Here is a 27,492-nt window from a genome sequence, read left to right as displayed (position 1 = left end):
GTGTGTGTGTGTGTGTGTGTGTGTGTGAACATCCAGTGAAAAAGAAACAGTCACTGAAAGAGAGAATAAATCTGTGTAACTTTTATAATCAGAAAAAAATGTTATTCTAAAAAAATAAAAGAATGGACAGAAATGGGAAATTCTTTCACATTACTAGGCAGTAGTAAAAAAAAAAATTTAGTTAGAAGTTTTGATATATAACTATTAAGTTGAACTAATAGATACCTGATTTGAATCCTACAAAGGACTTATATTTCTTCTCAAATGTTCTATAAAAATTTACCATGTATTCAGCCATAAAGAAAATGTCAATAATTCTAGAAACTTTACCTGAAATTAATAATAATGGTTTGAATTTTAAAATCTAACCACTTAAAATTGCAAACTGCATAGGTAACAATAGCATCTCTCTTACTCGCTCCAAGGCACTGAGTCTGGGATGCAGCAGAGGCACCCCGTGAACACGTGTTGAGGATGCGGTGTGCCAGGCACTTCCGGAGTCACCATCTCATGTAAAACCTCCATACACCCCGCCCACCCCCAATTCTGACAGATAAGGAACCTGAGGTTCACACAGGTTTAGTTCCATGTCCGGGCCTATACAATAGAGCTGGTGTTCACACCCAAGCCTGCATGACTGCCAAGTCTATAACCCGTCTCATATTTCTTATCCCTTTACTATGTAACCAACACACAGATCTCGAACAAATCACTTGCCTTCATAAAATTAATAAACAGAAACCAAAATTCATGAGTCTGCTAGTCTTTTCCATGGTGGAGATTCCTTGATTTTTTTCCAGAGAAATCTGTGTGTGCACATATTGACAACCCACACGCTTAGTTTTATAAACAAAAATTAAACTGAAACTTCCTGATTTTTATAGTCTTGATTATGTCAGCCTGGCAAGACTGAATAATACATAAACGAAATTTTGAAAAGAATCAGACGGACCAAAAAAGGCAAAATAAATACCTCCAACCTTATCAACTTGCTGCGGTTAAAGAAAGAAAAAAATTCATGAAGATATTAGGCTTAGTCATGTCCAAAAATATGATGGCAAAGGGCAGCTTTTTTCTCCTTAATGAATGTAGACATTATCTTCAACTATTCCTTCCAAATATAACTACACATTCTCCTACTTACTAATTTTTTTACTAAAAAGAAGCATGGTTTTTTTAAAAGACTGTACACAAGTCTATAAAACCAAATAGAAAAAAAAACCCCACTGAGACTATACAAATACACTGTACTACAATATTACATATAACATATTTTAAATCTGAAAATAAGAAAGAGATTAATGTTTAGACTTTACCTTCCTGGAATCTGATCTTGCTGGGATATAAATATAATGCCCCAAATGAGTATCAAATGGTACAGTATATGGTCTCTTTTCAAGGATCCTGGCATCTGGCCCATCTCCACAAGTTTCCTTAGCTGGAGAAGTCATTGACAGGTTAAGTTTTGTTAGTTCTTCATTCAGTTGATCCACAAGAAGTTGTTGTTCTATTATTTTTTCATTCTTTGTAAAAGAGAGATAAGAATTTTAAAAATAGACAACCTCAGTACATGTGTAATGATTAAAAATAAATTGTATATGGACCAAAACCACAACTACCTTAACAAAAACAGTAAAACTTCATTTATCCAAAGACTAGCTTCCGGTGTTCACAAGAATCTAGGATTGTTCCGAGTGGTAAAAATTTTTGAACAGTAAGCAGCAACAAACACAGCCTAAAGAGTTAAATACTCAAAGATAACGAACGTCCCATACCCTGTGATTGGTTACCTTGCCAACCTGAAGCACTCTGATTAGTTGATCTTTATAAACTTCCTGAGTGAAATTCAAGAAGTAACAAGAGACAAGGAAGTTGACAAGTGGTGAAAGAATTGCAAATAGTTGAGGTGACAGCAAAGAAAGTGGTAATGGGTACAGTGAAGTGAAAGCCTGTACAGAGTGAAAAAGAAAGCCAGAACCACAAAGAGATAGAAGATGGGCAAGTGAGAGTCGTGGGAGAAAGAAGAACTTGGAAATCAAAGGCTGAACACATTGTATATGGGAGTAGGGAGACAGGGAGACAGGGAGACAGGGAGACAGGGAGACAGGGAGAGAGAAGAGGGAATAGAGAGAGAGAGACACACACATTATATGTGGTTTAGTTTTCTATGCATCCTCTAAAGAAAAATTCTGAAGTATTATCCAACCTAGAAAGCTCAACATCAATCTTTATTTTATAATCACAAAACTATGTAAACAAGAAATGTCATTCATCTTAATACGTCCCATGGACTATAATGTTTAAATAGGGGGAAACCCCCCCCCCTAAAGTTTCACTGTGTTAATGCTGAACTATAAAATGTAACTTTATTTAAAAGTCATGTATTCAGATAATTAAAATATACAATACCAATAGCATATAAGTTGAGGCAGGTATTAAACACAGTCCTTACATTCTCTGGGAAAAGGGTAAAGATATCAATTAATGTTAGACTGTATTAAGTCAAGGGTGCATGGTATACTCTCTAGGATAACCACTAAAAAAGGGGAAAGTTCAACCTCTAAGATAATTAAGTAAATACAAAAAGTAAAAATACACAATTAATCCAAAAGAAGGTGAGGAGAGAAAAAGGAACATAGAGCAGATAGGACTAGTAAAAATCACAATGGTGGGATTATAACCAGAATACAACAGTAATCGTGTTAAATTCAGAAATGAACTGAGAAATCCCAATTAAAGGAGAAGGACTGTCAGAATGAATCATAAAATTATCTAGTCTGCTGCTTAAAAGAAAGTTAAAATTGACACAGAAAGATTAAAAAGAAGATGGAAAAAGAGACTCTGGAAATATTAATCAAAAGAAAGCTGGTATAGCTATATTAATATAAAATAGACTTAAAGGCAAAAACCATTAGAAGAGATAAAATGAGGCAAAAAACTGATAAAAAGGTAAATTCACCAGAATGATGTAACAATTTTACATGTCTACATACTTGATAACCCAGATTCAATATATATAATGCCAAAATTGTCAGTATTCACGAAGAAGGACAAATCCAAAGTCACAGTGGGGGATTTTAACGTCACTCTAAATTACCAATACAACAAAAAGACCAAAAAAGTGAGTAAAAATACAGATTTGAATAATGTGATTAACATGATTAAGAGAACCCAGAGGTTGCAGAATACACATTCTTTTCAAGCACATCTCTAATATCTACAAAAACTAGCCTTATGCTGAGCCATACAGCAAGTTTCAACACATTCAAAGAACTGAAATCATATGGACCATAATGCAATTAAGCTAAAAATTAATGAAAAGAAATCCTCCATGTGTTAGAAATAAAATAACTATATAACCCAGAGATCAAAGAAAAAAGTCACAAAAAAATTAGGAAATACTTTGAGCTAAATGTGGAATGCAGGTAAAGATAAGCTTAGGAGGCACCATATTAACTTTAAATGCATATATTATAAAAAAGGCTAAAAATAAATAGAAAGGCTAAAAATCAATAAACTAAGTATCCATCTAAATAATTTAGAAAGATAGCATACAGTTTCCCCCCAAAAAGCAGACAAATTAAATAATAAAGATAAGGATAGAAGTTAATTAAATAATAAAGAAACATACACTAGAGAAGATTAACCTAGTCAAGAACTGCCTCTCCGAAGACACTAATAAAACTGGTAAACCCTCAGTGAATATGACCAGAAAAAAAGAGAAGGCACAAATTACCAGGAATAAACAGGGGCTATCATCACATATCTAAAGAGATATAAGACTATTATAAACTTATGCCAATAAATATGAAAACTTAGATACAGTGGTCAGATTCTTAGAAAAATAAACCTTATCAAAGGGGAGGCAAAAAGGAAATATGATTGAATTCATACTCAAACGTTCCCACAAAGAAACATCACACTCTCAAATATTTCACAGGTGAATTCAATCAAACATTTAAGGAAGAAATAATACTAATTTTTCACACACTAGAAAAATAAAGAACGCTACCTAACTTATACCGCAAGGCTAATCTAAGTTGTTATAATATCTGACAAGAATATTCTGAGACAGGAAAATACAGGCTAACTGCACATGTGCATAGAGATGTTAAAATCCTAAACAAAATAATTGCAAGCCAAATCAAGAACATTTGTAGAAAAGAATTAACATAGCAAGCCTGCCTGCTATCCTTTGAAAGACCTGCTTACAAGGCTGTCCACCGGCTGGTGTCTGTTCCCAAAACCCTAACTGGTAAGAATGGCTTACTTTGTTCAAACTGTTTGTTAAGACAAGGTAGTTTACGCTGAACACCTGCTTTCCTTCTGGTAGTCTGGAAATTTAGTACATGCTGGGCAGAGAATGCCTTCATTACCGCGCCTCAATGAAACCTGAGTCTCTACTGAGTTCCCTCATAGAAAACAATTCACATGAGTTGTCACAGTCTTTGCTGGAGAAATTATGTACACGTGGGTGACTCCACTGGAAGCTTGTGCTTGGTTTCTTCCAGACTTCATTCTATGGGTGTTTTCTCTTTGCTGCTCATTTCTCTTCTTTCACTGCAGTAAATCTTAGCCATGAACACAACTATGTGCTGAGTCCTCCCAGTGCATCATCCAACCTGAGAGTGGTCTTGGGAACCCCAATACAACAGTACATCATGACCAAAAAAAGGGATTATTCTAGGAATACAAGATTGGTTTAAAATTATAAAAATCAACAGAATTCACATTAATAGAATAAAAGGGGAAAATCATGATAAAGGAAAATCATTTGATAAAATTTAATATCCACTCATAATAGAAGTTCTCAGCAAAGAGATTTTCCTTGGTTTGATGAAGGATAAATTTAAAAATATCTACAGCAAACATGATACTTAATAGTGAAATGATGAAAATTTTTCTTCTATGGTTGGAAACAAGACAAAGACACTTGCTATCACCACTTATATTCAACACTGTATAGAATATTGCAGTAAATGAAGAAAGGTTAAAAAAAAACAAATAGAAAGTATAAGGATTATAAAGGAAGAAATAAAAACGTCATTATTTGCAGAAGATACAATTAGAAACAAAAATACAAAAAAATTTACATAAAATATCAGAATTAAAAAGTAAATTTAACTGTGTTGCTGGGTAAAAGCTATCAATATACACAAATCAGTACAGTTACACGTACTAACAGTTAAGAAAATAACAATTTAAAAAGACACCATTTACAGTCACATAAAAAAATCAAGTACCTAGGAATGAATCTAACAAAAGATGTACAGTACTGCTACAAACACACACACACACACACACACACACACACACACACACACACACACAAATCATTATGAGAAAAACCAAAGGAAATGTAAGAACATGGAGGGAGGTAACATGTTCATGCATTAATTAGAAGACTCACAATCAAAAGATGTTAATTTTTTCCAAATGTATCTTATAGATCTAACCCAATCTCAACCAAAATCACAAGTTTGTGTGTGTATGTGAGTATGGTCCCTGACAAACTGACTCTAAAATTTATATGGAACAACCAAGACATTCTTGAGAAAAAGGGAAATAGAGCAAAGACCTTGCTCTACAGAATATCTAGACTTATTAGAAAACTACATTAAATAAATGTGATATTGGTCCAAGGATAGACAAACCAATGGGACACAACAGAAGACCCAGAAATACACGATACATGCATGAATGAACCTTGACTTATGACAAAGATAGCACTCAGAACAGTGGTGAAAAGATCACCTTTTCAGTAAATGATGCCAGAACAAATGGATATCCACTTGGAAAAAACTGAAATTTGACCTATATCCCATACACAAAAATCAATTTCAGGAGGACTATAAAGCTAAATGTGTCAGGTGAACGAAATTTGTAGATACTGACGGGCATACGTAGAATGGATAAACAAGATTATACTATATAGCACAGGGAAGTAAATACGGATCTTGTGGTAGCTCACAGTGAAAAAGAATGCGACAATGTATGTATGTATGTTCCCGTATAACTGAAAAATTGTGCTCTATACTGGAAATTGACACAACATCGTAAACTGACTATAATTCAATTAAAAAAAAAAGGTTAAAAAAAAAAAAAAGGCTAAATGTGAAAGGCAAAACTACAAAGCTCCTAGAAGGTAATATAGAAAGTATTCTCAGAGGAAAGGGCTGAGAAAAGGAAAGTTGTTAAATAGAGCACCAACGTCATTAACCATTAAGAAAAAGATTGTTGAATTTTATTCCACCTTTTCATCAAAAGACAACATTAAGAGTAAAAGCAAGTCACAGAAAGGGAAAAAATATTTGAAACCATGTAACAGAACTCATACCCAGATTATCTAATATGCTTCTGCAAATTAACTGAAAAGACTCAGTCCAATAGAAAAACAAGCAAGAGACTTGAATGAGCTTCTCACAAAAGAAAGTATCCCAACAGCCCAAAAAACATGAAATTCAAGTGCTCAATTTCACTAGTCACTGGAGAAATGCAAATTAAAACCACAACAAAATAACACTACAAACCTACAGGTTGCCTAAGATTTAAAAATTAACAATAACAAATGCTGGCAAGCAAGTGGAACAGCAGGAGTGCTCATACAATGGAAAACAGTTTGGTTTTATTTACTAAAGTTGAAGATTTGATGTGCAGTCAAATTCTAACAATTCTACCTAATAAAACTGAAAACTGAAAAAAAAAAAGAGTTGAAGATTAGCCAACCCTATGACTTAGCAATTCAACTCCTAGGCACAAATCCGAAGGAAATGTGTGTGCATGTGCACCACGAGACATGGATAAGAAAACTCATAGGAAAACAAAAAGTCCCTCAACAATAGAGCAGAAAAATAAATTGTGGCATATTTATACAGTGAAATCCTATACAGCTATAAAACTGATCAAGCTGCAGTGACAAACAACAACAGATAAATCAGAATAGACAAAATGTTCAATAAATGCAACCAGATACTAAAAAAAATATACTGAATGATTAAATTTATAAAAATTACAAAAACTAAACTGTAGTGTTCAAGGATACACAGTAAAACAACACAGCAAGGCAAGGAGATGAATTACTATGAAAGGAAGGAGAGCAGCTCTCTCTGAGGAGGAGACACTAAGGACATCTGAGGGGCTGGCAGTTTGCTATTGCTTGATCTGGCAGTGGTTACCCAGCCATTCTCTTTGTGATAAATCAATGAACAATACATTTTGTTTCATGGTTTTAAATTATTCAAAATTACAAGGGTTAAAAAGGGAAAGAAAAATAATGTCAAAATCAAAGCCTAACTCATCCTGGGTCAGATTATTACTCAGGGCGACAGTTACTTCCTGGTAGGAAGGAAAGGTTTTAAATGAAATTAACTGTTTTGGGGGTGGGAGCGTTCATACCAGGGAGTATCATATTTAGGGACATACCATGTTACACTGCAGGCACATCCATGTTAATAATACGAAAGCTAAGGTAGAGAATTTGAAAGATTTAGCCAAAGTTAAAGAGCAAATTATTGATGGAGTATAAAAGGATAATCTAACAAATTAAAAAGTTTAAATTCTGCATTTACCTTCCAACACTTAACAATATCACATTATCTATTACCTTGGCGAACAAGGGAAGGGAAGAGTATAAAAAAAAAGATACCATAATATGTTTTGCAAGTTAAGTTCCTGGGTATTAGGATTTATGTTTTTGAAATATAAGTCAAACTAACAATAAAAATGTTTTCCCTTTATACCAATTCAGGGGGAAAACTGTAATAACTCTTTTAGGTGCTTGTGTTGAGAACTCTTCAAATGAAACTTATTTTTGCAAACATTCCCACTTATCATTTAAAACGCTATTCCATTTAATAAGGTACTCTTGCAACGAAATATATAGAGCAAGGTACATTAAGAGACTCTACCTGCAACCTGTTCACTTTTTGCGCTTCTTTCAAAGATACAACATGTCCTTTGTTTTCCTGCACCATCATTTGCACTTGATTCTTTAGTTCCTTCACCTCCAGGTCCTTCTGATTAAATACTACTTCATCAGCTGCAAGAGCACACTGGGAGGAGGGAGAGAAAGCACGAGAGAATCACCACGGAGAGTAAGAAAGCGCACGTAATACCACAAAATCTGTGGTTTAACGACAGCTAGGCAATGTCTCTTCAAATTTTCTTATTCTGTTCATTATCACCTTTTCTTCTGGTTTCTTTATAAGAAAGACAGAAACAGCTGAGAGGACCTAAAACTGCTATAGTGTAATAATCACCACAAAGATAGGAAGATTTTCCGGATTTTTATTTTCTGCATTTTAAAACTGAAACCAGTGATTCAGGTTGTAGAGTACATTCAATAAGATTTTTACAAGTTTGCTAGAATTGCCGTAAGATTTTAATGTGGGTTTTTAAAAATCAAAGAGGTCACAATTTCCCAAACTGACCTATAGAGTTTAAGAATGCATTTGGATATCTAAATAAAGAGTATTTGCTAATTTTGTAAACTTTCACTATGAAGAGCTATATTTTGAAGCTGTCTGAAAATACAGTTAAACAAATAGTTTTCTTAGTTTCCACTGAATTATTCCTGTTTCCAAATAAACTTGGGATATGCAAATAAATACATTTACAATAAATTTTCAACTAAATAAACAGAAAATTAACATTGGTCAAGGGTCTACTTTATGCTAGGTTGTGATTTTTAAAGTAATTTTAAAATATTTTAAAATATCTCACTGAATAGACACGATTCCTCTCTCATGAAGAAGCTACAGCTCAATGAGTTGACACCTCTTCCTAAGATGACACAGTGGATAAACCAAACTTCTGACATTCAACTCCAGGGTCTGTCTGAATCTGAAACCTGTGCTCTTTCCACTAAGCCACAGGAAAAGACAAGAACACGTAGCTGATTTACAAAATAGTGTTTCCTTTACAAACAAGATTTAATTCACAAAAATGAAGTATGCACGTGACTCCCCAGGTGGTGGGAACCTGTGGGCTGAGGCTAGCCTTGATTTTACCACAGCCTCCCCTTGGGGCTTTGGGCAAGATCCTTCTCTTCTCTGCTTGGCTCTTCAAATGACCAAATGATCCTGGACTTTAGAACTCTGTGCGTTTATATAACCTACGTGACTCCTCTTTTTAAAGTAAGATATAACTGTAATTCACATTAGTTAAGTTCCTCTTCTACAGGCAATTAACTGTCCATCTGAGAAGCTAAAATGTAATTGCTCTCCCAGTGCTGCATATTTAAATATTTTTATATACGCTTGATAAACTACAGTTTTATTGTTTATTATTTATTTAAAAGTGTTTATCCGTTGAGTATATTCATGTTTACGTAGTGTTCTTGTGTTTAAATTCTGGGGTTAAAAAGCAACAAAGTCCTCTAAGAGGTATTTATGAGAGGATGGAGCATTCCACTAATTGACGAGTGGTAAAAAACCAAGCTTACAACACTATCTGACAGTATCTGAAAAGGAGAAGACAGTAACTTCAAAATGACATTGGTCTAGCAAAAGTCCAGCTCTTATTCTGCCTGCGAGATGGCCCACAATCTCATCTTGCTGAGGAATTTGTTTTTAAAATACTCACCTGCCTGCCTACTAGGCCCAAGGGAGCAGGGCTGAGCAAAGAGAATGTCCACGCCTCTCAGCACACAGACCCACTGACTCCCTGAGCAGATGAGTTTATCGAGCTGCCTCCACAGAATGCCTGGCACGTGGCCCTACCTACGGCTACTGAGTCCAACCCCTTAGCTACCACCGATGTATAACCTAGGCACAGGCAGGTGAAAAATAAATGAGAGATCACAATAAGCTAACATGTGTAACATGTGTTGTCCCTTACTACAGCTCAGACATCGTCTCATCACTTCATGGGAACTAACAGTGCTCTAACAGCCTTCACAACAACCCTGCATGGAGCTTATTATTAGTGTTTTCATTTTACAGATGGGGAAACTGAGGCACAGAGAGGTTAAGTATCTGTCTAAGGTCAGAGTGCCCATAAGCGGAGGAGCTGGAACTCAAACCTTGGGAGTCTGATACCTGTGTTCTTAACTACTATGATATTCTGTCTCTCACAGGAAAAAAAGAATAGAAAAGAAAATTTTAAAAACAATTTTTTAAAGAGACACATGGGGCAAGGAATGACAGCAATCATTTCTCTATTTGCTGTTCAGTGGTATCCAAAGATGACTGGTCCTGCAAGATTGTAGACCGAAAAAGGGAATTCACTTTTTGAAACTAGGAAACACTGAATGCTATGTTTCTCACTTTGAGACTCAATATACACTAACACTTTCCAAATTTCTCAGAAGTCTTGGGATTAAGAAACCTGTTTGCTTTTTGTAACCTGGAATTCCCCCAAAACAATGTGACCGTGGTACCATTTTACCATTTTTCATCAAGGCCGTTACATAATCTAGAGCATGGTTAGTTTCCAACAGATGGAGAGAGGAAGTTACTACCCACTCACCCCTAAGCAGGTGGGTTTTTGGGGCTTCCAATACCAGCACCTCAGAAGCATGCTTCCTGTCCCCAACTGCCATCAAGTACCTATTACCTGTACTCCCTCTTCTGCCAGTTTCTTACACCAAAAAGGAAGGGCCAGGCCTGCTCTATCTAGGAGAAAGGCAGGGCAGAGTTACTGCCTTTAAAAGGATCCATGATTTTTAGAAGTATTATTTTATATGCTTATATTTAAATATCAAAGCTTTGTAATCGAGCAGCAGTTTTCATAGTGTGACCCTTCTGGCATGAACTTTAGATCTTTCCAGGGTGTTCGTGAGGTCAAAACTATTTTCCTAGTTATACTAAAACGGTATTTGCCTTTTTCACCACGTTAACATTGGCACTGATGATGCAAAAGCAATGATGGGTGAAACTGCTGGCTCCTAGTATGAATAAGGGAAGTGTCACCAAACTGCACTGCAAGTCACTGCATTCTTCACTGCTGTGCACTCACAATACGAACAAACCAGCAAATGCCAGTTTCACTTAAGAATATCTTGATGAAGTAATAAAAATTACTTTATTAAATCCCAACCCATGCATACTTTTTTTAAAGTATTCTATGGGACAAAATGGGAGGTATACATAAAGTAATTCTGCTATATATGAAGAGCGATAGTTGTCTGGGGCAAGAGACTGTATGCAAGTGTTTGAGCTGAACTAGCCAGATTTTTCAAAGGGTGCTATTTTCACTCTAAAGAACAACAGACAAACTACGGTTATTCACACTTGCTATGTGACAAAACCGTCATTTCGGGGAAAACAAATAACCAGTATTTGCTCCAAATGATAAAATTCAAGTTTCATGCAAAAATTAGAATTTTGGAAAACATTTCTGCTACTGTAAACTTCACAGCTTACAATACTTAAAGATTTTGCAGGTGAGATCAGTGGTGCTATAAGTAAATGTGACTTTTTGATATTGTATAATGAAATATGTCAACATTTGAATGATCTGCATAACTTAGTAAATAAATATTTTCCAAGTGACCAATGCATCATGATTTAAAATCACATGTGGATAAAAGATCCATTCAAAGTACAAGATAAAAATCAGTGAATTTTAATGTATAAATCTTAATGTAACAGAATGGCTTCAAATCCCACACTGCCAAGTAACCTTTAGGAAATTTCTACTTGTTGAGTTTTGATATAATGTCAAAGAAGAATATCCACAATTATCTGAAAACGTCATTAAAATATTCGTCCCTTCTAACTACAAATCTAGATGGGGCTGGTTTTCTTCATACACTTCAACTAAAAAAATATATTTCAACAAACTGAATGCTGACAGATACAAAAACCCACCTGCCTTCTATTAAGTCGGACATTAAAAGAGATTTACAAAAATGCAAAACAATTCCACTCCTATTAAATTCTTTCAGTTTTAGGAAATAGTTATTTCTCATGAAAAAATACTCTTTATACTATCATGTAGTCAGGTTATCATTGTTAGTTCTGAGTGAATTAATAGTTTAAATTTGTTTTAAATTCTAATAATGGTAAATATCAACAGATAAAACCCACATAAACAAAAGCTCTCTAGGGAACCTCAATTTGAAGACTGTAAAGAAAAAGAGAATTGCTAGAATAGAGGCTTCAGTACATATGAAAAGGTACTGAGGTAAGATTTCTAACTAGAAAGCTTTGTTGTTGTTTCTTGTTTTTTTAATTTTTTTTAGAAAGCTTTGTTTTTAACTGTGTTTTCCTATTCTTAAAAAATGGTAGGATATCCATTTGCCCACCAGATTATAAACTCCACGCAAACAGAACTAGGTATCTTATTCTCCATTACATCCCCAGTGACCCATACTCTTCATACAGTAAGTATTTTTTGAATAATGAGTGGGGAAATGTAATCCTTGAGTCAATATACATAATATGTACACATGTACATACCTACATTCCTTAAATATTATCAAATACAATGGTTTGTTTTTTGTCTAAAAGAAATCAATACTCCAAACTCAAGGGATGAAGTATGTTTTGCTTTCAAGAATCATTGACCCACAGAGGGATAAAAACTCAGTAAAGTTTGGCTTAATTTTGTTTCTGAAACTGTTTCCTTTCATCCTGTAAACGAATGACCAGGTCTACAAAAGTCTACTTAATAAATATAACAAAATACATTTAAAGGAGAAAGAAGGACAAGCCAAGACAGGTATGAATTATGAGGAGAGAGCAACAGAAAAGGGAAGAGAGAAAGAAACAGAGTAAAGGCAAGTGAGATTTTACACATAATCTTTTTTAAGAATTTCTGAAATTCCCAAATGACTCTTACTTGCCCAAATGCATTTAGTCCTTAAACAAGTTACTTACAAAAGCAGTGTCTAAGTACCTGGCATTTCTTAAGCTCTCGCTTCAGCTGGAGAACTGTAATATGCTGCGGTCCTTCCTCCAGGTTTCCTACGCCTTGGCTCCCTCTGAATGAGGTGAGAATCGCCTTCCTGATCTCCTGGGTCGTGTTAAACCACTCCTGCAGTCTGTGTTGCTGCTTCTGGTTCAGTTTCACGGCATCTTTCAGGTCCACCAGGAAGGTAAAGGCTTCCTCTATACAGTTTTGGTAACCCAGACATTCTCCTTGCAGCTGAGCTACTTGCTCCTCAAGAGAATGGATCTTATTTTTATCAGGAGTCTCCTCTCGGTGCATCTGGCTAGTCTGGCTGCTAACAGACTGCTGGCTTTGCAAAGCTTCTCGAAGCAACTTAATCTCAAATTCCATTTCATCCATACGGTCTGACTCGGGGCTGAAGTTCAAGGTGGGTTTGTTTCTAATGTTGCGTGCTCTGTTGGCGTATTTGAGAGAATTTAAGGACTCATCGAAATCCGAGGAGGATGGGCTGACACAAGTGATCATGAGAGTCTTGGCACTGCCTCCCAGGGAATCTTTCAGAAGCCGGGTAATTTTAGCGTCCCTATATGGAATATGAGAACTCTTCCTGCGTGGGTCCCCAAGAGCGCTTATTACATTTCCTAAAGCCAGCAACCCACTGTTGATTTGAATGGATTCTTTGAACCGTTCGCCAGTATTCCCTGTTTTGGTTACTCTTTCTGACCCAGCCAAATCCACAAAATGGAACTTTGAGACAATATGTCTATGGGAATACCACGATCCATCTTCGGCTGCCTCTATATTTTTCTTCACTTGACAAACGCTGATTGTGAAAATTGCATGTGATCTACTGGAGTGCTCGTTCATTTGGGTGGTACCCGTATGCCTGGCTGCATTTCCCATCTCCAGGAGACTCAGCACTTCATCTGCACTCTCCACCTGGCATTCCTTGGCCCCAACAATCACTTAAAATAGCAACAGCAAGCTTTTAAACCAAGTTTTAATCAAAATCCAGTAGAGTTAAATTAACCACACAATAGTTATCGTTTGCTAAACTGCCCAGCTAAGACAGTCCATTTAAAAAAAGCAACAGCATTTCAAACAACAGTAAAATCAGCAACATCATTAAATCATTTTAGATGATCTTCTAACCAGACTATTTTAATAGACAGCAGTCATTTTGATGTTTAAATTCTGTAAGATGTAACATACATGCCTTTTCAAACAACCTGGTGTCTTTGGAATCACACATCACTCTCAATTCTTCAAGATGGTTGACAAAAGAAAAACTCTTTATTCAATTATTTTGATTTGTAGAGTCCAACACATTAATTAAATGAACAGACTAACTAAATATATAACTCAAAAGAATTAGTCAGTAGTAGATTAATTAAAGGAAATTAATTTCTTCTGTGCTTCATTAATATTCAAGCCATCCTGAGGTTGAAGGTTTGTGGTACATAACCAATGATAAATGAAAATGTCAGTATCAAGTTGGTTATTCATTATAAAAACAGGTTTGCCTTGTATAACATCAGAGTGCAAGGTAAACAATGAGATGGCAATTCAAAAAAAGCAAAAAAAGTTTCTATTTTAATGGCAGAATAGAACCCAAAATAACCTAAGGTTACTAACCCACATTGTCCATATACAAAAATATTTCAAAAAGGAGTAGGTGGATTTGGGATTTGAATCATAGCAATCTCCAGAGCCTGTGCTCAAAAATGACAGCGTCATGCTTCCTCTTTAATCTATCCTGTCATGCCATCGTTTCTTTGAAAAGTAGTCATTCTGCTTGCACTGTTTCCACCATGACACATTTTTAAACAATCTAGTTCATTTAAAGCTCTAAATACCTGTACTACAGAAAGTGCTAAACTGTCAGCAATTATAAAATATAACAAGGTAATCATAAATCAGAATAAAACTATTGTATAAAATTTTTCTAATGTTAGGCTATAGCTTAATACTATCTATGGTCCTCAAACCCAGCTGCAAATCACTTGGGACCTTTCTAAAACGTAAAGTACCAACATCCATGCCCCATCCTAGACTAATTAATCAGAATCTCTAAAAAGTGGGGCCTAGAAACCAGTATTTCTTAAAAAGCTTCCAAGGTAATGTTATTTGTGCAGCATCCAGGTTGGATACCACCCACCACTTGACACAGAGGAATTCAATAAATATGTCAGACAAATGCATTTCTGTTCTGAGTAGGACATTTTATAAGGTATATGGCAATTTGTCTTGTGACAGTTTGTTACATCCTACAAAAATTTCTGTAGGACTGCTATCAGCTGTGGAATATTTCCGTCATTATATTTATGAGTATGATAATGTATACTTCTGCACTATTTTACAATAAGCATATTTTACTTCTGTAACTCTTAGTAAAAGATAAAAACATTTGATAATTACATTTCATAAGATACAGAAGCTCAAAACATCAGTCTGACTTCTGTCCAGAAAAGATAAACTATACTAAATTATCTAACAAGACCATAAACCACGTTAGCCTTCTTTCTAAGAAACAAAACAAAACCAGTTTCTTCAAACACCCAGGAATATAGGTATGTATATGTATGACTGAACTATTATGCTGTACACCAGAAATTGACACAACATTGTAAACTGACTATACTTTAATAAAACAAACAAATCAAAACCCCAAACACCCAGGAACACCAGGGCTGCCAGGACAGGGCCTATAAGGAGACAAGCTTTACTGCCCCCTGCAGGCTGCTGTTGAATGAGATAACCAACTTACTTTCCTAACTGCTAAGGTTCTACTAAATGTGTTTTCTAGGAGAAGAGACATCCAAGAACAGTCATTGTTATTAATAATGGTGAAAATCTGAAAACAACCTAAATGTCCAACAATGGACCATCAGCCAAATAAATCATTATAATATATTCAGAAGATAAATTACACAACCATGAAGAGTCATAAATTTGAAAAATACTTAATAATGTGGAAAATTCTTACAATATAAATACTAAATGAAAAAATAAGATGAAATGCTATACATGAGTTTGCAAGTATATTTTTAAAAAATAGGATGTGCATAGAAAAAGAAATCTGGAAGAAAACACACCAAAATTAGAAGCTGCGATCTCTGTATTCTGAGATTAAAGATGACCTTTAACTTTCTTCCTTAGACTTTAGTATGTTTTCAAAATGTTCTATGTTGAACATATGACCTTTTAAATCAGAAAAGCAGAGTTATTCTTTAAAATATCTGTATTTTGATCTCCCCATTCTAACCTTCTCCCATTGCCAAACAAATGCATATTTAATGAGATTACAAGGTTGATAGCACAGAAAAGCCAGACCTTGAGAAGCACAACAAAGGACAGGTAAAATGTCAATACAAAGGAGAAAACAAAACACATAAACCCTAAATTAACAACAACAACAACAACAAAAAACAAAGAGGAAGTGATAGGTGTGCTGGGACAAAAATCAAAGAGAAAGAGAGAGTTCTGGATCAACTGGAACACCAAAGGGAGAAGCCGTCCCCAATCTCACAGTAACTCTGGAAGGAAAACAAGTATAAAAGTTAATTTACCCTATGTCACAATGTCACAATCTTTCTTGAGGACAGCCCAAAGTGGAGGATAATTATAGAAAATATAGCTGACCTTTGAACAACATGGGTTTGAGCGAATTTTTTTCAATAGTAAATACTACAGCATTTACACTACACTACCTGTGGTTGACTGAATCCACCCACGCAGAACCATGGATACAGAAGGCAGACTGTAAGTTATACTTGGATTTTTGACTGCGTGGAGGGTTGGTGGCCTGATCTGCCACCACCCCTTTACTCATGTTGTTCAAGGGTTAACTATACTTTGAATTACACCCTAATAAGTCCATCTTACCAGCCAGTCTAAACTTTATTTTTCACTTGGGTGATTAAACTGCTATTGGTAATCAATAAACTACTCAATTTAAAAGTAAAAACAAATCCATTTTACATCCATGTCTGACTTAAAACAATCTTTGGAATATAACCAGAATCTGAATTAAATCAAATTCTTTTGCTAATGAAGGCTTTCAATTAAGCAAGCTACTTTACCTGTGTTTCCCTTTTCATCTTCTCGGATGTGAAGATCCTTCACAGATGTCTCCAATTCTAGAAGATCTCTTAGGTCTTCCTTGTATACTTCTATATAAGACACTTTTACATTAAAGTCAATGCTAGGATTTTCAGAGATGTTTTGAAATATTTCTTGGATAGCACGAGGAATGATACCCTTTTGACCCTCCACAATTGAAGCTGAAAATTTAGGAAAAAAAGCATATCTGAAACTATAAGAAAAGCTACAATCAACAAATTTACAATCCATAAATTAATTTTCTTAAATTTCTATTTAAAAAAATTTAAAAACCAAAGCTATAAATTCATAGGCAAAAGTTTTCATATGCATGCCCTTACTCAAAATGTATTCATGTGCTCAATAAATATTTATACAGTACCTACTATGTACCGGGCAGTATTCTAGGACCCCCGGAAACATCAGTGAATAAAACGGGGGAAAAAAATCCCTGTCCTTATGGAACTGTACTAGGAGAGACAGACAACAGCAAAAAAAGAATAACTGGTAAGTGAATTACATGGTACATTAAAATAGTGTTAAGTAAGCTTGCCTGGAGGAAAACATAGGGCAAGGTAAGGGGGACTGGAAGTGTGACTGTATTTAGGTGGGCAGTGCTTGCAGTTTTAAATAGGAAAGTCACGATGAGCATCAGGAAAAGCTGACATTTGAGCAGAAACTTGAAAGAGGTGGCAGAGGAGCCAGGCTGGTATCTGAGTGTCCCAGACAGAGAACAGCAAGTGCAAAGGTGCTAAACTGGTGTGATCCGGAAACAAGGAGGCCATGTGGCTGGAGCAGAGGGAGCAAGGGGAGAGTGACAGGATGAGGTCGGAGGGGTGACAGAAATCAGAGCATGTAGGTCTTGGTAGACCATGATAAGCTTCAGGTTTTTTCCTGAGATGAGAGCAATTGGAGCAGAGCAGTAATTTGGGATTTAAAAGAGACCACTCTGGCTGCTAGGTTTTACTTCGATCATAGAAGGGCAGGGGTAGAAGCGGGGAGACCACTTAGGAGACCAGTGCAGTAATCCAGGAGTTAAGAGGGCTGGGGGATGGGATGCACGTGATAGAGGCTCACACAAGGGAAATGTGAGAACTGACCAGATTCCAGATTATGTTGAAGAGAAAGCCATTAAGATTCACTGACAGATTGGATGTGGAATGTGAAAGTGATGAGCCAAGGATGATTTCAAGGTTTTGTCTTGAGCCACGGGAGTTGCCATCAACTGACACGGGGAAGAGTGGGTGTTGAGTTGGTTTAAGGGGAAAATGGCAGAGATAATTTTTTGACCTATTAATCTTGAGCTATCTATTTGGGATACAACTGGAAAGGCTGAATAGGCAGTTGGATATATGAGACCAGAGTTCAAGACAGTGTCTGAACTGGAGGTAAAAAACTGGAAGTCAGCTAGCTACATACAGAAGGTATTTAATGTCATAGGGCTGGATGAAATCCATCACTGCCTCTTCTTCTCTGTCACTTCCATAACTCGGAACACAGATGTAATATTATGAATGCACATAAGACACTCAGATACTGAATGTTCACAGCAGCACTATTTACAATAGCCAAAAGGGGGATACAACTCAAGTGTCCATCAACAAATGAATGGTTAAACAAAATGTGACTTGGACATACAATGGAATATTATTCAGCCATAGAAAGGTATTAAGTTCCAGTACATGCTACAACATGGAGGAGACCCCTGGAATCTTTATGCTACATGAAAAAAGCCAGACTTGGGAGAACAAATACTTTATGGTTCAACTTCTGTGAACATCTAGAAGAGACAAATTCACAGCTAAAGAAAGTAAACTTAGAGATTACCAGGGGATGGTGGGAAGGGGAGTTATTGCTTAATGGGTACAAACCTATTTGGGGCGATGAAAAATTTTGGGAAGAGTGGTGATGGCTGCAAAACACTGTGAATGTATTTAATGTCACAGAACTATACTCTTAAAAATGGTTAAAATGGTGAATTTTATATTTACTGCAATAAATGGCTAAAATGCCAAATTTTGTCTTACATTTATTTATTTAACTGCAATTTTTAAAATAGTAAAAAATATTACAAGATGAAATTTAGAGTAAGTAAAAGAATAAATTGGGACTTAAGGGTAAATAAGTTTCTGTAGGCCAGTTTAGAAATCTGCCCACCATTTTTAGCACTGTTCCATGGAAAATATAGTCCAAGCCACAAAAAGGTGGCTTATAAATGAACCTTAAAAACAACTTACTTCTCAGTCGAAGATTACAAACGTTTAGATTTTTGGCAACAAACACCTTGAAAAGCTGGACCTTATTAATTTGGACTGCCTTTCACTTAATTTAAGATGCAGGATTGCCATCGTGTGGCAGGTACAGGAAACTGCAGGTTTTTCCAGTGTGAAGCAAAGTGAAGATTTCCTCTTGGAGAACTTCCAAGAACTAGCCAATAGTACTGTCTGTAAACTCCAGTATATATATATACGCATTCTAGATTAGCCAGAATATAAGACTGACCAGAAATAGTTCATTTACTTCCCACTTCAACAGATGAAAACCCACAATAATTCATTCAGAACACATCAGAAAGGTGAACTTCAAATAATACTTACAATATTTATTAAAAGTTTCAACATGTATTTTAGTAACCTAAATATCACATTTTCAATGCCACACTTATATTCCTGAAACAGACTATTTCAGAGAGAAACTGTAAACGTTAACACCTCAACAACCACCATTTAGCTTTATAAACTATTTAAAGAGTATGCAAACAGAAGTTTTTAGAGAAGATTATACCTAGTAAAAGTTGGTAAATCCAAGGTTCTGAAAGGCAGGGAAATGAATATTAGTTTAAATAAGCATCATATTGAAAAATAAGAGATTTTCATTCTGCCACAGTGTCTTGTATGGTACCTAGCCACTGCAAATGCTCAATAGATTACTTAATGGAGGAAAAAACATTATTTCCATGGTCAATAATCAAAAAGCAGATGACTGAACCAGAATTAGTGTCCTACAGACAACCTGGGAAATCGAAAATACTATTTTCACAAATACACCAAGGAATGTAACTTCAAACAACAAAGTGCAATTTTTCACAACAAAGTGTGATTTTTCAATCTATCACATGGCAAAAAAAAAAAAAAAAAATTGGGGGTTCATGATTTCCAGTAAGTGGCAAGGATATAAGCAAATAAATGGCTTTTGTATATTGGTGGTAGGAATATAAAATAGGCATATTTTAGGTATTAAATACATCATTAAATGAACAAATAACAACAACAAAACAAAAACTACATGTGTGAGTACTTGTAATATGCCTAGAATATGTCTAGAGGACTCTAGAACATTATTTCCTGGGAATGAGAAGAGCTTTCATTTGCTTAACTTGATTTCTTAAGCATTATTTGCAATTTGTTTTACAATGAACATTAATCTGTTTAAAAAGTAGAGGAAAAAACATCAAAAACTGTTCCTAATGGTGATCTATTTCTTCTGGCATGAAATATTTTACAGCAGTTAAAATATTTTAGGATTATAGATAACTTGAATAACTTTTTCCCTTAGGGAATTAAAATTGCATTCATGGCCCCTTAAAAAACAATATAGCCATAAATCAGTCACGAAGCTCTGAAAATTTTAAGACTCCTATGAGTAAAAGGAATAAACTGAGTCTTAAAGATCATAAAACATCTGCCAATCAAAAAAAAAGTTACACTTTTCAAGAAAACCCACAACTTGTAGTAGAAAAACTGAATTTAAAAAATTTTGAGACCCTAAAATAATCTAGCATCTATAGTCTCTTAATACTGTAATAACAGTGATTCTAAAAATCGGGAAGGGAGAGGGGGTACTGGGCACTTACAAACTTAGAATCTTTAGAATAAGGGCTTCCTCAAACCACAGAGCCACCCTCTAACCCTCCCCACCAATCCCTGCATGTAATGAGAGATGTTTCTGAAAGTCACATATTCTATTTCAGAAGCATGAAAGAGGAAAACACATTGAGTCATTACACATACACAGAACACTGATGATAATTTAAATAATAACAAATATGCACAGCATTCCAAAATTTGCTTTTAGTAAAAAAAAAAAAAAAAAAGCAATATAGTAAATGATCTCAACAGAGGACTTGGCTTTCAATCCCAGCTCTGTCAGCAGTCACCTAACTGAGAAAGCCCTTCATTGCTCTGTGGATGGAAATCCTCAATTATAAATGAAGAAAAATGATTTCCAAAGTTCCTTCCAGGTCTAAAGGAAATCCTATGATTCCATCTTTCCAAACTAGAATTATAAGCAAGAGAAAGTATATCTCAAATGCTCAGTTTTTAAAATAGGAATCTGTATGTATGCATGAGGTGCTAGATATGTTAACTACATGTTTCACAGTTTCAGTTTTATCAAATCATTACACTGTACACTTTAAGTATTTTACTATTTTATTTGTCAATTATACCTCAATAATGCTTAAAAAATAAAACAGAAATCTCACTAGAAAATTTTTAAGAAACACTTTAAACTACATAATAAAATTCTCCTACTGCCTCTAAGTCCTGGTTGCAAGACTCTTAACATTTACAATATTAAAAGATGCGGAACCTGATCATGTTAACTCATTTCTATTTTAAATTCTATTCAAAATGACAAAGCGTTGCTAGAGGCAGACGTTGGCAGGTAAGGAAATTGGTGAAGGCGGTCAAAAGGTAAAAACTCCCAGTTATCAGATACTTAAGTCCTGGGGATGTAATGTACAGCATGATGACTATAGTTAACAATACTATACTGTATATTTGAAAGCTGCTAAAAGAGTAGAACTTAAAAGTTCTCATCACAAGAAAGAAATGTAGCTATGTGAGATGACTGATGCTAGCTAAACTTACCCTGGTGATCATTTTGCAATATATACATACATCAAATCATGATGTGGTACACCTTGGACTAAGACAATATTACATGTCAGTTACAGCTCAACAAAACCAGGGGGTGGGGGGGGAGACACAAGAAGGGCTGAACACTGAACATTGTCTTAAACTTCTTTCCTCAAGCAAATATAATCATAAATTGTTTAATGGCACTTCCATATTTAAAACCAAATCTTTCAAAGATGATCTGAACACATCTGATTACCCTATTCATTATTTCATTCGGTCAATATGCTGAGCACCTACTATGTGTCAGGCACAGTAGTATTTTAGGTTCTTTCTAGTGTCTCAAATAAAAGTCAAAGAGTATGAAAATCTTACCAACATGGCCTCCTCCAATGGTGTATGTCTTCCCAGATCCAGTTTGTCCATAGGCAAAAACTGTTGCATTATAGCCCTCAATGAGTGACAACACTAGTGGCTTTATACAAGTATTATAAACTTCATCTTGAGTGGAATTTTTGCCAAAAACAAAATCAAAAGTAAAGATTCTATCTCTCCCAATGATAATTTGTTGGGTGTTTGGAATAGCTCTCACACAAGCTTGATGATTATGAAGAACTTCTTTGCACAGCAGAGGTCTAATTCTTACAGCAACTTTTACTGGTATTTCCTCCATGGCAGCTTAGATTTTACTAAATAGATTTTCTACTTAATATTCAGTATCTAGTGTGAGAAACATCCATTTTATGTAAGATCTGGACCCCTGTGTATCAAAACAAAAACAAAACTTAATTATCAACTCCTCTATCCCAAAAAACTAACCATCTTCTAAAGCAAAGTCAATTAGAGCAGGTTTTGTTCCAATATAAGAGAGCTACAAAGATGAACTCTGTCTTGAAAAAGTATCCCTATACTTTACAGATTTGCTGCAAAATAATCTAGAGTATGGGAGCCATGAGTTAGAGTATGGTGAAGCAAAGTTTTAAGTGCATGAAATTCCATTATGGCATTTCTCCTATAGTGGTAATACATTTCCAGCTCATTCATCTAAATATTGGCTAACTGGGGAGCTAGAAAAATAAGGCAAGGATATAACTGGGTAATTGTACACATGTACACAAGTACTAAAAAGCAAACCCTTGTACTAACTTTTATAGCTATGTACCGAAAAATAAAATCTTTTTGTCACAAATATTAGAAATCAATTCGCGAAAATAGTTTTAAGGATTTCTGTAAGTTAATGTAAATTTAAACCAAAATTTTTATTCAAAAATAATCAAAACTAACAGAAAAACTACTTTTCTACTCCTAAATTATGTTGTACTTATTTCTGAATATCTCTGGTGGAATAAATACTTTAAAAATTAAATTGGCAGCTACACTTACAATGAACAACCTGAAAAATAAATGTAAGAAAACAATTTCACTTACAATAGCATTAAAAAGAATAAAATACTCAGGAACAAATTTAACAAAAGATGTGTAAAACTTACACTTTGAAAACTACAAAATATTGTTGAAAGTAAAGGAGATCTAAATAAATGGAAAGACACCTAATGTTCATGGAAGACTTAACATGTTAAAATGGCGATAATCCCCTAAATTGATCTAAAGATTCAACAGAACACCTTTCAAAATCCCAGCTGACCTCTTTGCAGAACTTGACAAGCTGGTCATAAAACTCATATGGAAATTCAAGGGACGTAGAATAGCCAATACAATGCTGAAAAAGAACACAGTTGGAGGATATACTTCCCCAATTTTGAAACTAAGCAACAGTAATCAAGACTGTGGTACTGGCTAGCATAAGACAGACTTAAAGACCAATGGAAAAGAATTGAGAATCCAGAAATAATCCCCCAGATTTATGGGCAACTGATTTTCGACAAGAGTGCCAAGACAAATCAATGGGGGAAAGAGCAGTCTTTTCAACAAATGGTCATGGGACAACTGGATATCTACATGTATAAGAGTGAAATTGAACTCTGACCACACATCATAGACAAATTATACATATTAATTCAAAATGGTTCATAGACCTAAATGTAAGAACTGAAAACATGAAGCTCTTAAAACATGGGAGTAACTTTTTGTAATCTTGGATTTGGCAATGGTTTCTTAGATATGACACCAAAATCAATAAGCAAAAAGGAAAAATAGATAGAATGGATGTAATCAAATTTAAAAGCCTAGGGCCTCAAAGGACACCATCAAAAAAGTAAAAAGACAACTCACTGAGTGGGAGAAAATATTTGCAAGTTATACATCTAATAAGCATTACTATCTAGAACATATAAAAAACTATTACAACTCAATAGTAAAAAGACAACTCAGTTTAAAAGTGGGCAAAGGATCTGAAAAGACAGTTCTTCAAAGATGATATAAAAATGGCCAATAAGCAAATGCAAAGATGCTCGACATTATTAGCTATGATGCTATCGGGGAAATGCAATCAAAACCACAATAAGATACCATTTCACACTCACTAACACAGCTATAATCAAAAAGACAGATCATAATTTGTGTTGGCAAGAGTGTAGAGGGTAAGGAACCCTCATACACTCTTGAAGGGAATGCAAAATGATGCAGCTGCTTTGGAACAGTCTGGCAGTTCCTCAAAAAGTTAAACACTGAGTCATCATTTAATCCAGCAACCCCATTCTTAAGATGTGGCATCTAAAAAAAAATAACATAAACGAATGTATTTACAAACCAGAAATAGACTCACAAACATAGGAGACAAACTATGGTCACCAAAGGGGTAAGTGGTGGGGCATTGGGATAAATTAGGAGTTTGGGATTAACAGATACTATATATAAAACAGATAACAAGGTCCTACTGTATAGCACAGGGAATTATATTCAATATCTTGTAATAACCTATAATGGAAACAATCTGAAAAAGAATATATATGTATATGTGTAATTGAATCACTTTGCTGTACACCCGAAGCTAATACAACACTGTAAATCAGCTATACGTCAATAAGAAATAAATAAAATAATATTTTCAGCACTATTTGCAATGGAAATGTTAATTAAGGCATACTGAATATTCACTAGCCTTAAAAAAAAAAACTCTGCACCAGTACTGTGCATTTATAATTTTGTGAGTAGATAGTCTGAAAAGATTCACAATAACAGAAAAGATTTACATCACACTAGTAAGGGGCCATTGAGAGTAAAAAAATATCAGCTCCCCTGGGCTGTGAAATCCCAAAACAGAGTCAGCAAACTACCTTTAATGGCTAACAAAGAGATGCACCTAACCTTGGCAGTTTTAATCATTTTAGTGAAATTCTACACTGAAAAAGTACTCATAAACATGGCAAATCTTTTCTTGGATTCTAAAGGACTCTACAGTCATTTGGTACTGGAAACTTTTCCAAAGAAACTACAGGGATACAGTATGACTTGATTCCTCCAGATGTCTCTGAACACCTATATTACAGTTTTCATCATAAAGATTAGTTTAGTTTTTTTTTTTTTTTAACACCATTGAGGGAGGCAGGGAACCAGGTAATTGAAACTCAGACCTGTTGTTCACCGACTTCTTTAAAGTTTAAAATTAACCTATAGCTGGCCCTAGAAAATGCTTCCGCTTGAGTAATGGAAAAGGCTATTTTGTGGAAACACAAAGCCCTGACTCAATTTAATATATATAACCACACTGTTCAAGGGTTTTGCTTGCTCAGCCTAGCTTAATCACATTGTTCCAGGGTCCCTAGTTACCTGATCTTATTTTTGCAGAGTGTTTGTTCCACAGAGCAGAACAAACTGGAAAGCAAGCAGGAAAAAACTGCCAAGGAAAAGAAAACAAGAAGCACCAAAGAAGACAGATAAAAGGACCCAGCCGAGACCCCAAAGTAGGGGTTCTTACGTCAAGCCACCTGAGCTCACAGCTCCTCCACTTGAGTGTCTTCAAGGGTCTCTGCCTCTTTTCCTTTTTTGAGCAATAAAGCAGCTTTCCCTTTTTCCCTTTGCCTCTGCTGAGAATTCTTTCTCAACCAGCAAGCAAGGACCCACGCTTTTGGTGGGCTTTCTAACTTGGGACTCTAGCCACTAACATCATCATATTAAAACAAAAGTCATGGTCTATGTTAAACTAAACCTAACTACTCCCAACGAAATTGCTAATAAAAGACGCCAAGTGTAACATGTTTTTACTTTCTTGGTTTTCTTAATAGGAACAATCTGGCTACAAAAGCAATTGAAATCCACCTACTCTAATTATTAAAAAGCGACAATAAGCAGATGCCTTGCAAAAAAATTAATATACGAGAATTGAAGCTTAAAAAAATAGCACTTCTTCAGATTCTGATCAATTACAGCCATCAGAAGCAAACGTCACCAGTAAAGGTAAGGAAGGGTGAAATCTGGACGGTAATATTTTGGCATACTCAATGGAGTTTTGAAATCTGAGCAAAGGAAAGAGAAATATTTGACCCCTGATGCCATGTCATTGATCAGAAAGAGGTATTTCCAAATTCCGTTGCTATCCTTGTCTTTTAAAAAGTAGTGATTGTCTAAAAATCGTGGTTTGTTAGTAATAAATATTCTTGTGAGAAACTTTCTGGCAAATGGATAGTGAATCTCATAAGGATCTAGGAAAAGGTCCCAAATGCATAAAGAACTAGATGGAGAAGAAAGCAAGTAAAGAGGGGGAAAAAGCAAAGCTTTTAAAACTTGGAGAAGGCAAAGTTTTGTTTGAAAGATGTTTCAAAAAAAGAATCTGAGTACTCCTTTCTCAATTATCACTTGCTCTAAGGGAAGGAGGCTTTCAGACTTTTGCAGCGCTTAGAATGCACCGAAGTTTCAACACCCGCAACGGAAAGGAGAGGCCTGCGACAAAACGAAACCCCAAGGAGGGTGGACGGTCCCATCCCTCTTCAGGTCCCGCAGCTGGAAGTATGAACACAAGAAATACACAGGATCCGGTTCAGTGGGCCTCGGCCTGGAGTTCCCGCGCGTCCCTATTCCCCAGGCCCTTCTACCTCGAGGGGCACCAACTTCCCCCCGCCGCTCGTCGGGGGTCCCAGCATCGACCCCAGGCTCCCCCGGGGGCCGTCCTGGGCCTCGCCGGGGTCCCCGCCGCCCCCGGAGCCACGCAGCAGCGGCCGGGCCCCCTCCTCCCACGGCGGGCTTGGGGCAAGGGCGCGGAGGGCGGGGGCGGGGCCGGCCGGCCCACCACTCACTCACTGGTTCGAGGAAGCCCGTCTCTGGCGGCGAGAGCAGCGCAGGACTTCTCGGCTCCGCTTCGCCGCGCCGCTGCTAGAGCCGCCGCCGGCGCCTTTTGTTGCCCCGGGTTCTCCCGGCAACGGGCGAAGCCCGCGGCTGAGGCGTCTGGCCGCTCCCCTGACCCGGAGCGGCCCAGCCCGCCCCGCCCCGGCCCCGCCCCGCCCTGCCCTGCCCTGCTAGGCTAGGCCCCGCCCCTCCCCGCGAAGCCCCGCCCTGCCCCATCAGGAAGGAGCCTAGAGCCCGCCGCCTGGAGGCCCGCCTCCCAGATTACCTCCAAAGTAAATACCCAGGGACCCCTCAAAGTCCTGAGCCGAAGTAACTCTCCCTGAGTTTATAAGATGAATAGGAGAAAGATTCACGTTGCTTTCAAGATATTAGCTACCAGTTCTGTTTATTTTTATTGAGGTAAAGTTCTCGTAACATGAAATGAACCACTTTAAAGTGTACAATTCAGTGGCGGCTT

General features: G+C 36.2%; 1 protein-coding gene across 4 annotated transcripts in view; it reads right to left on the bottom strand.

The window, feature by feature from the left end:
- KIF27 (kinesin family member 27) overlaps positions 1-27,120 on the bottom strand; it is a 65,901-nt gene extending 38,781 nt beyond the window's left edge. The window contains exons 1-6 of one of the 4 annotated variants that reach the window (XM_031447181.2): positions 26,991-27,120; positions 22,170-22,554; positions 16,917-17,117; positions 12,841-13,799; positions 7,908-8,051; positions 1,317-1,523 (exon numbers count right to left, since the gene is read on the bottom strand). In XM_031447181.2, the coding sequence (XP_031303041.2) occupies positions 1,317-1,523; positions 7,908-8,051; positions 12,841-13,799; positions 16,917-17,117; positions 22,170-22,467 (1,809 nt within the window). In that variant the 5' untranslated portion in view covers positions 22,468-22,554; positions 26,991-27,120. Of the gene's footprint in view, positions 1-1,316; positions 1,524-7,907; positions 8,052-12,840; positions 13,820-16,916; positions 17,118-22,169; positions 22,555-26,990 lie in introns of those variants that run through there. The other 3 variants (XM_064490124.1, XM_064490125.1, XM_031447184.2) reach the window with 3 other exon arrangements.
- Positions 27,121-27,492: the final 372 nt, after the last annotated feature.

The sequence above is a fragment of the Camelus dromedarius genome, chromosome 10 (genome assembly GCF_036321535.1).
Source record: "Camelus dromedarius isolate mCamDro1 chromosome 10, mCamDro1.pat, whole genome shotgun sequence".
Taxonomy (NCBI): domain Eukaryota; kingdom Metazoa; phylum Chordata; class Mammalia; order Artiodactyla; family Camelidae; genus Camelus; species Camelus dromedarius.
The sequence above is the reverse complement of the archived record's forward strand: the minus strand, read 5'-3'. Positions and strand labels throughout refer to the sequence as shown.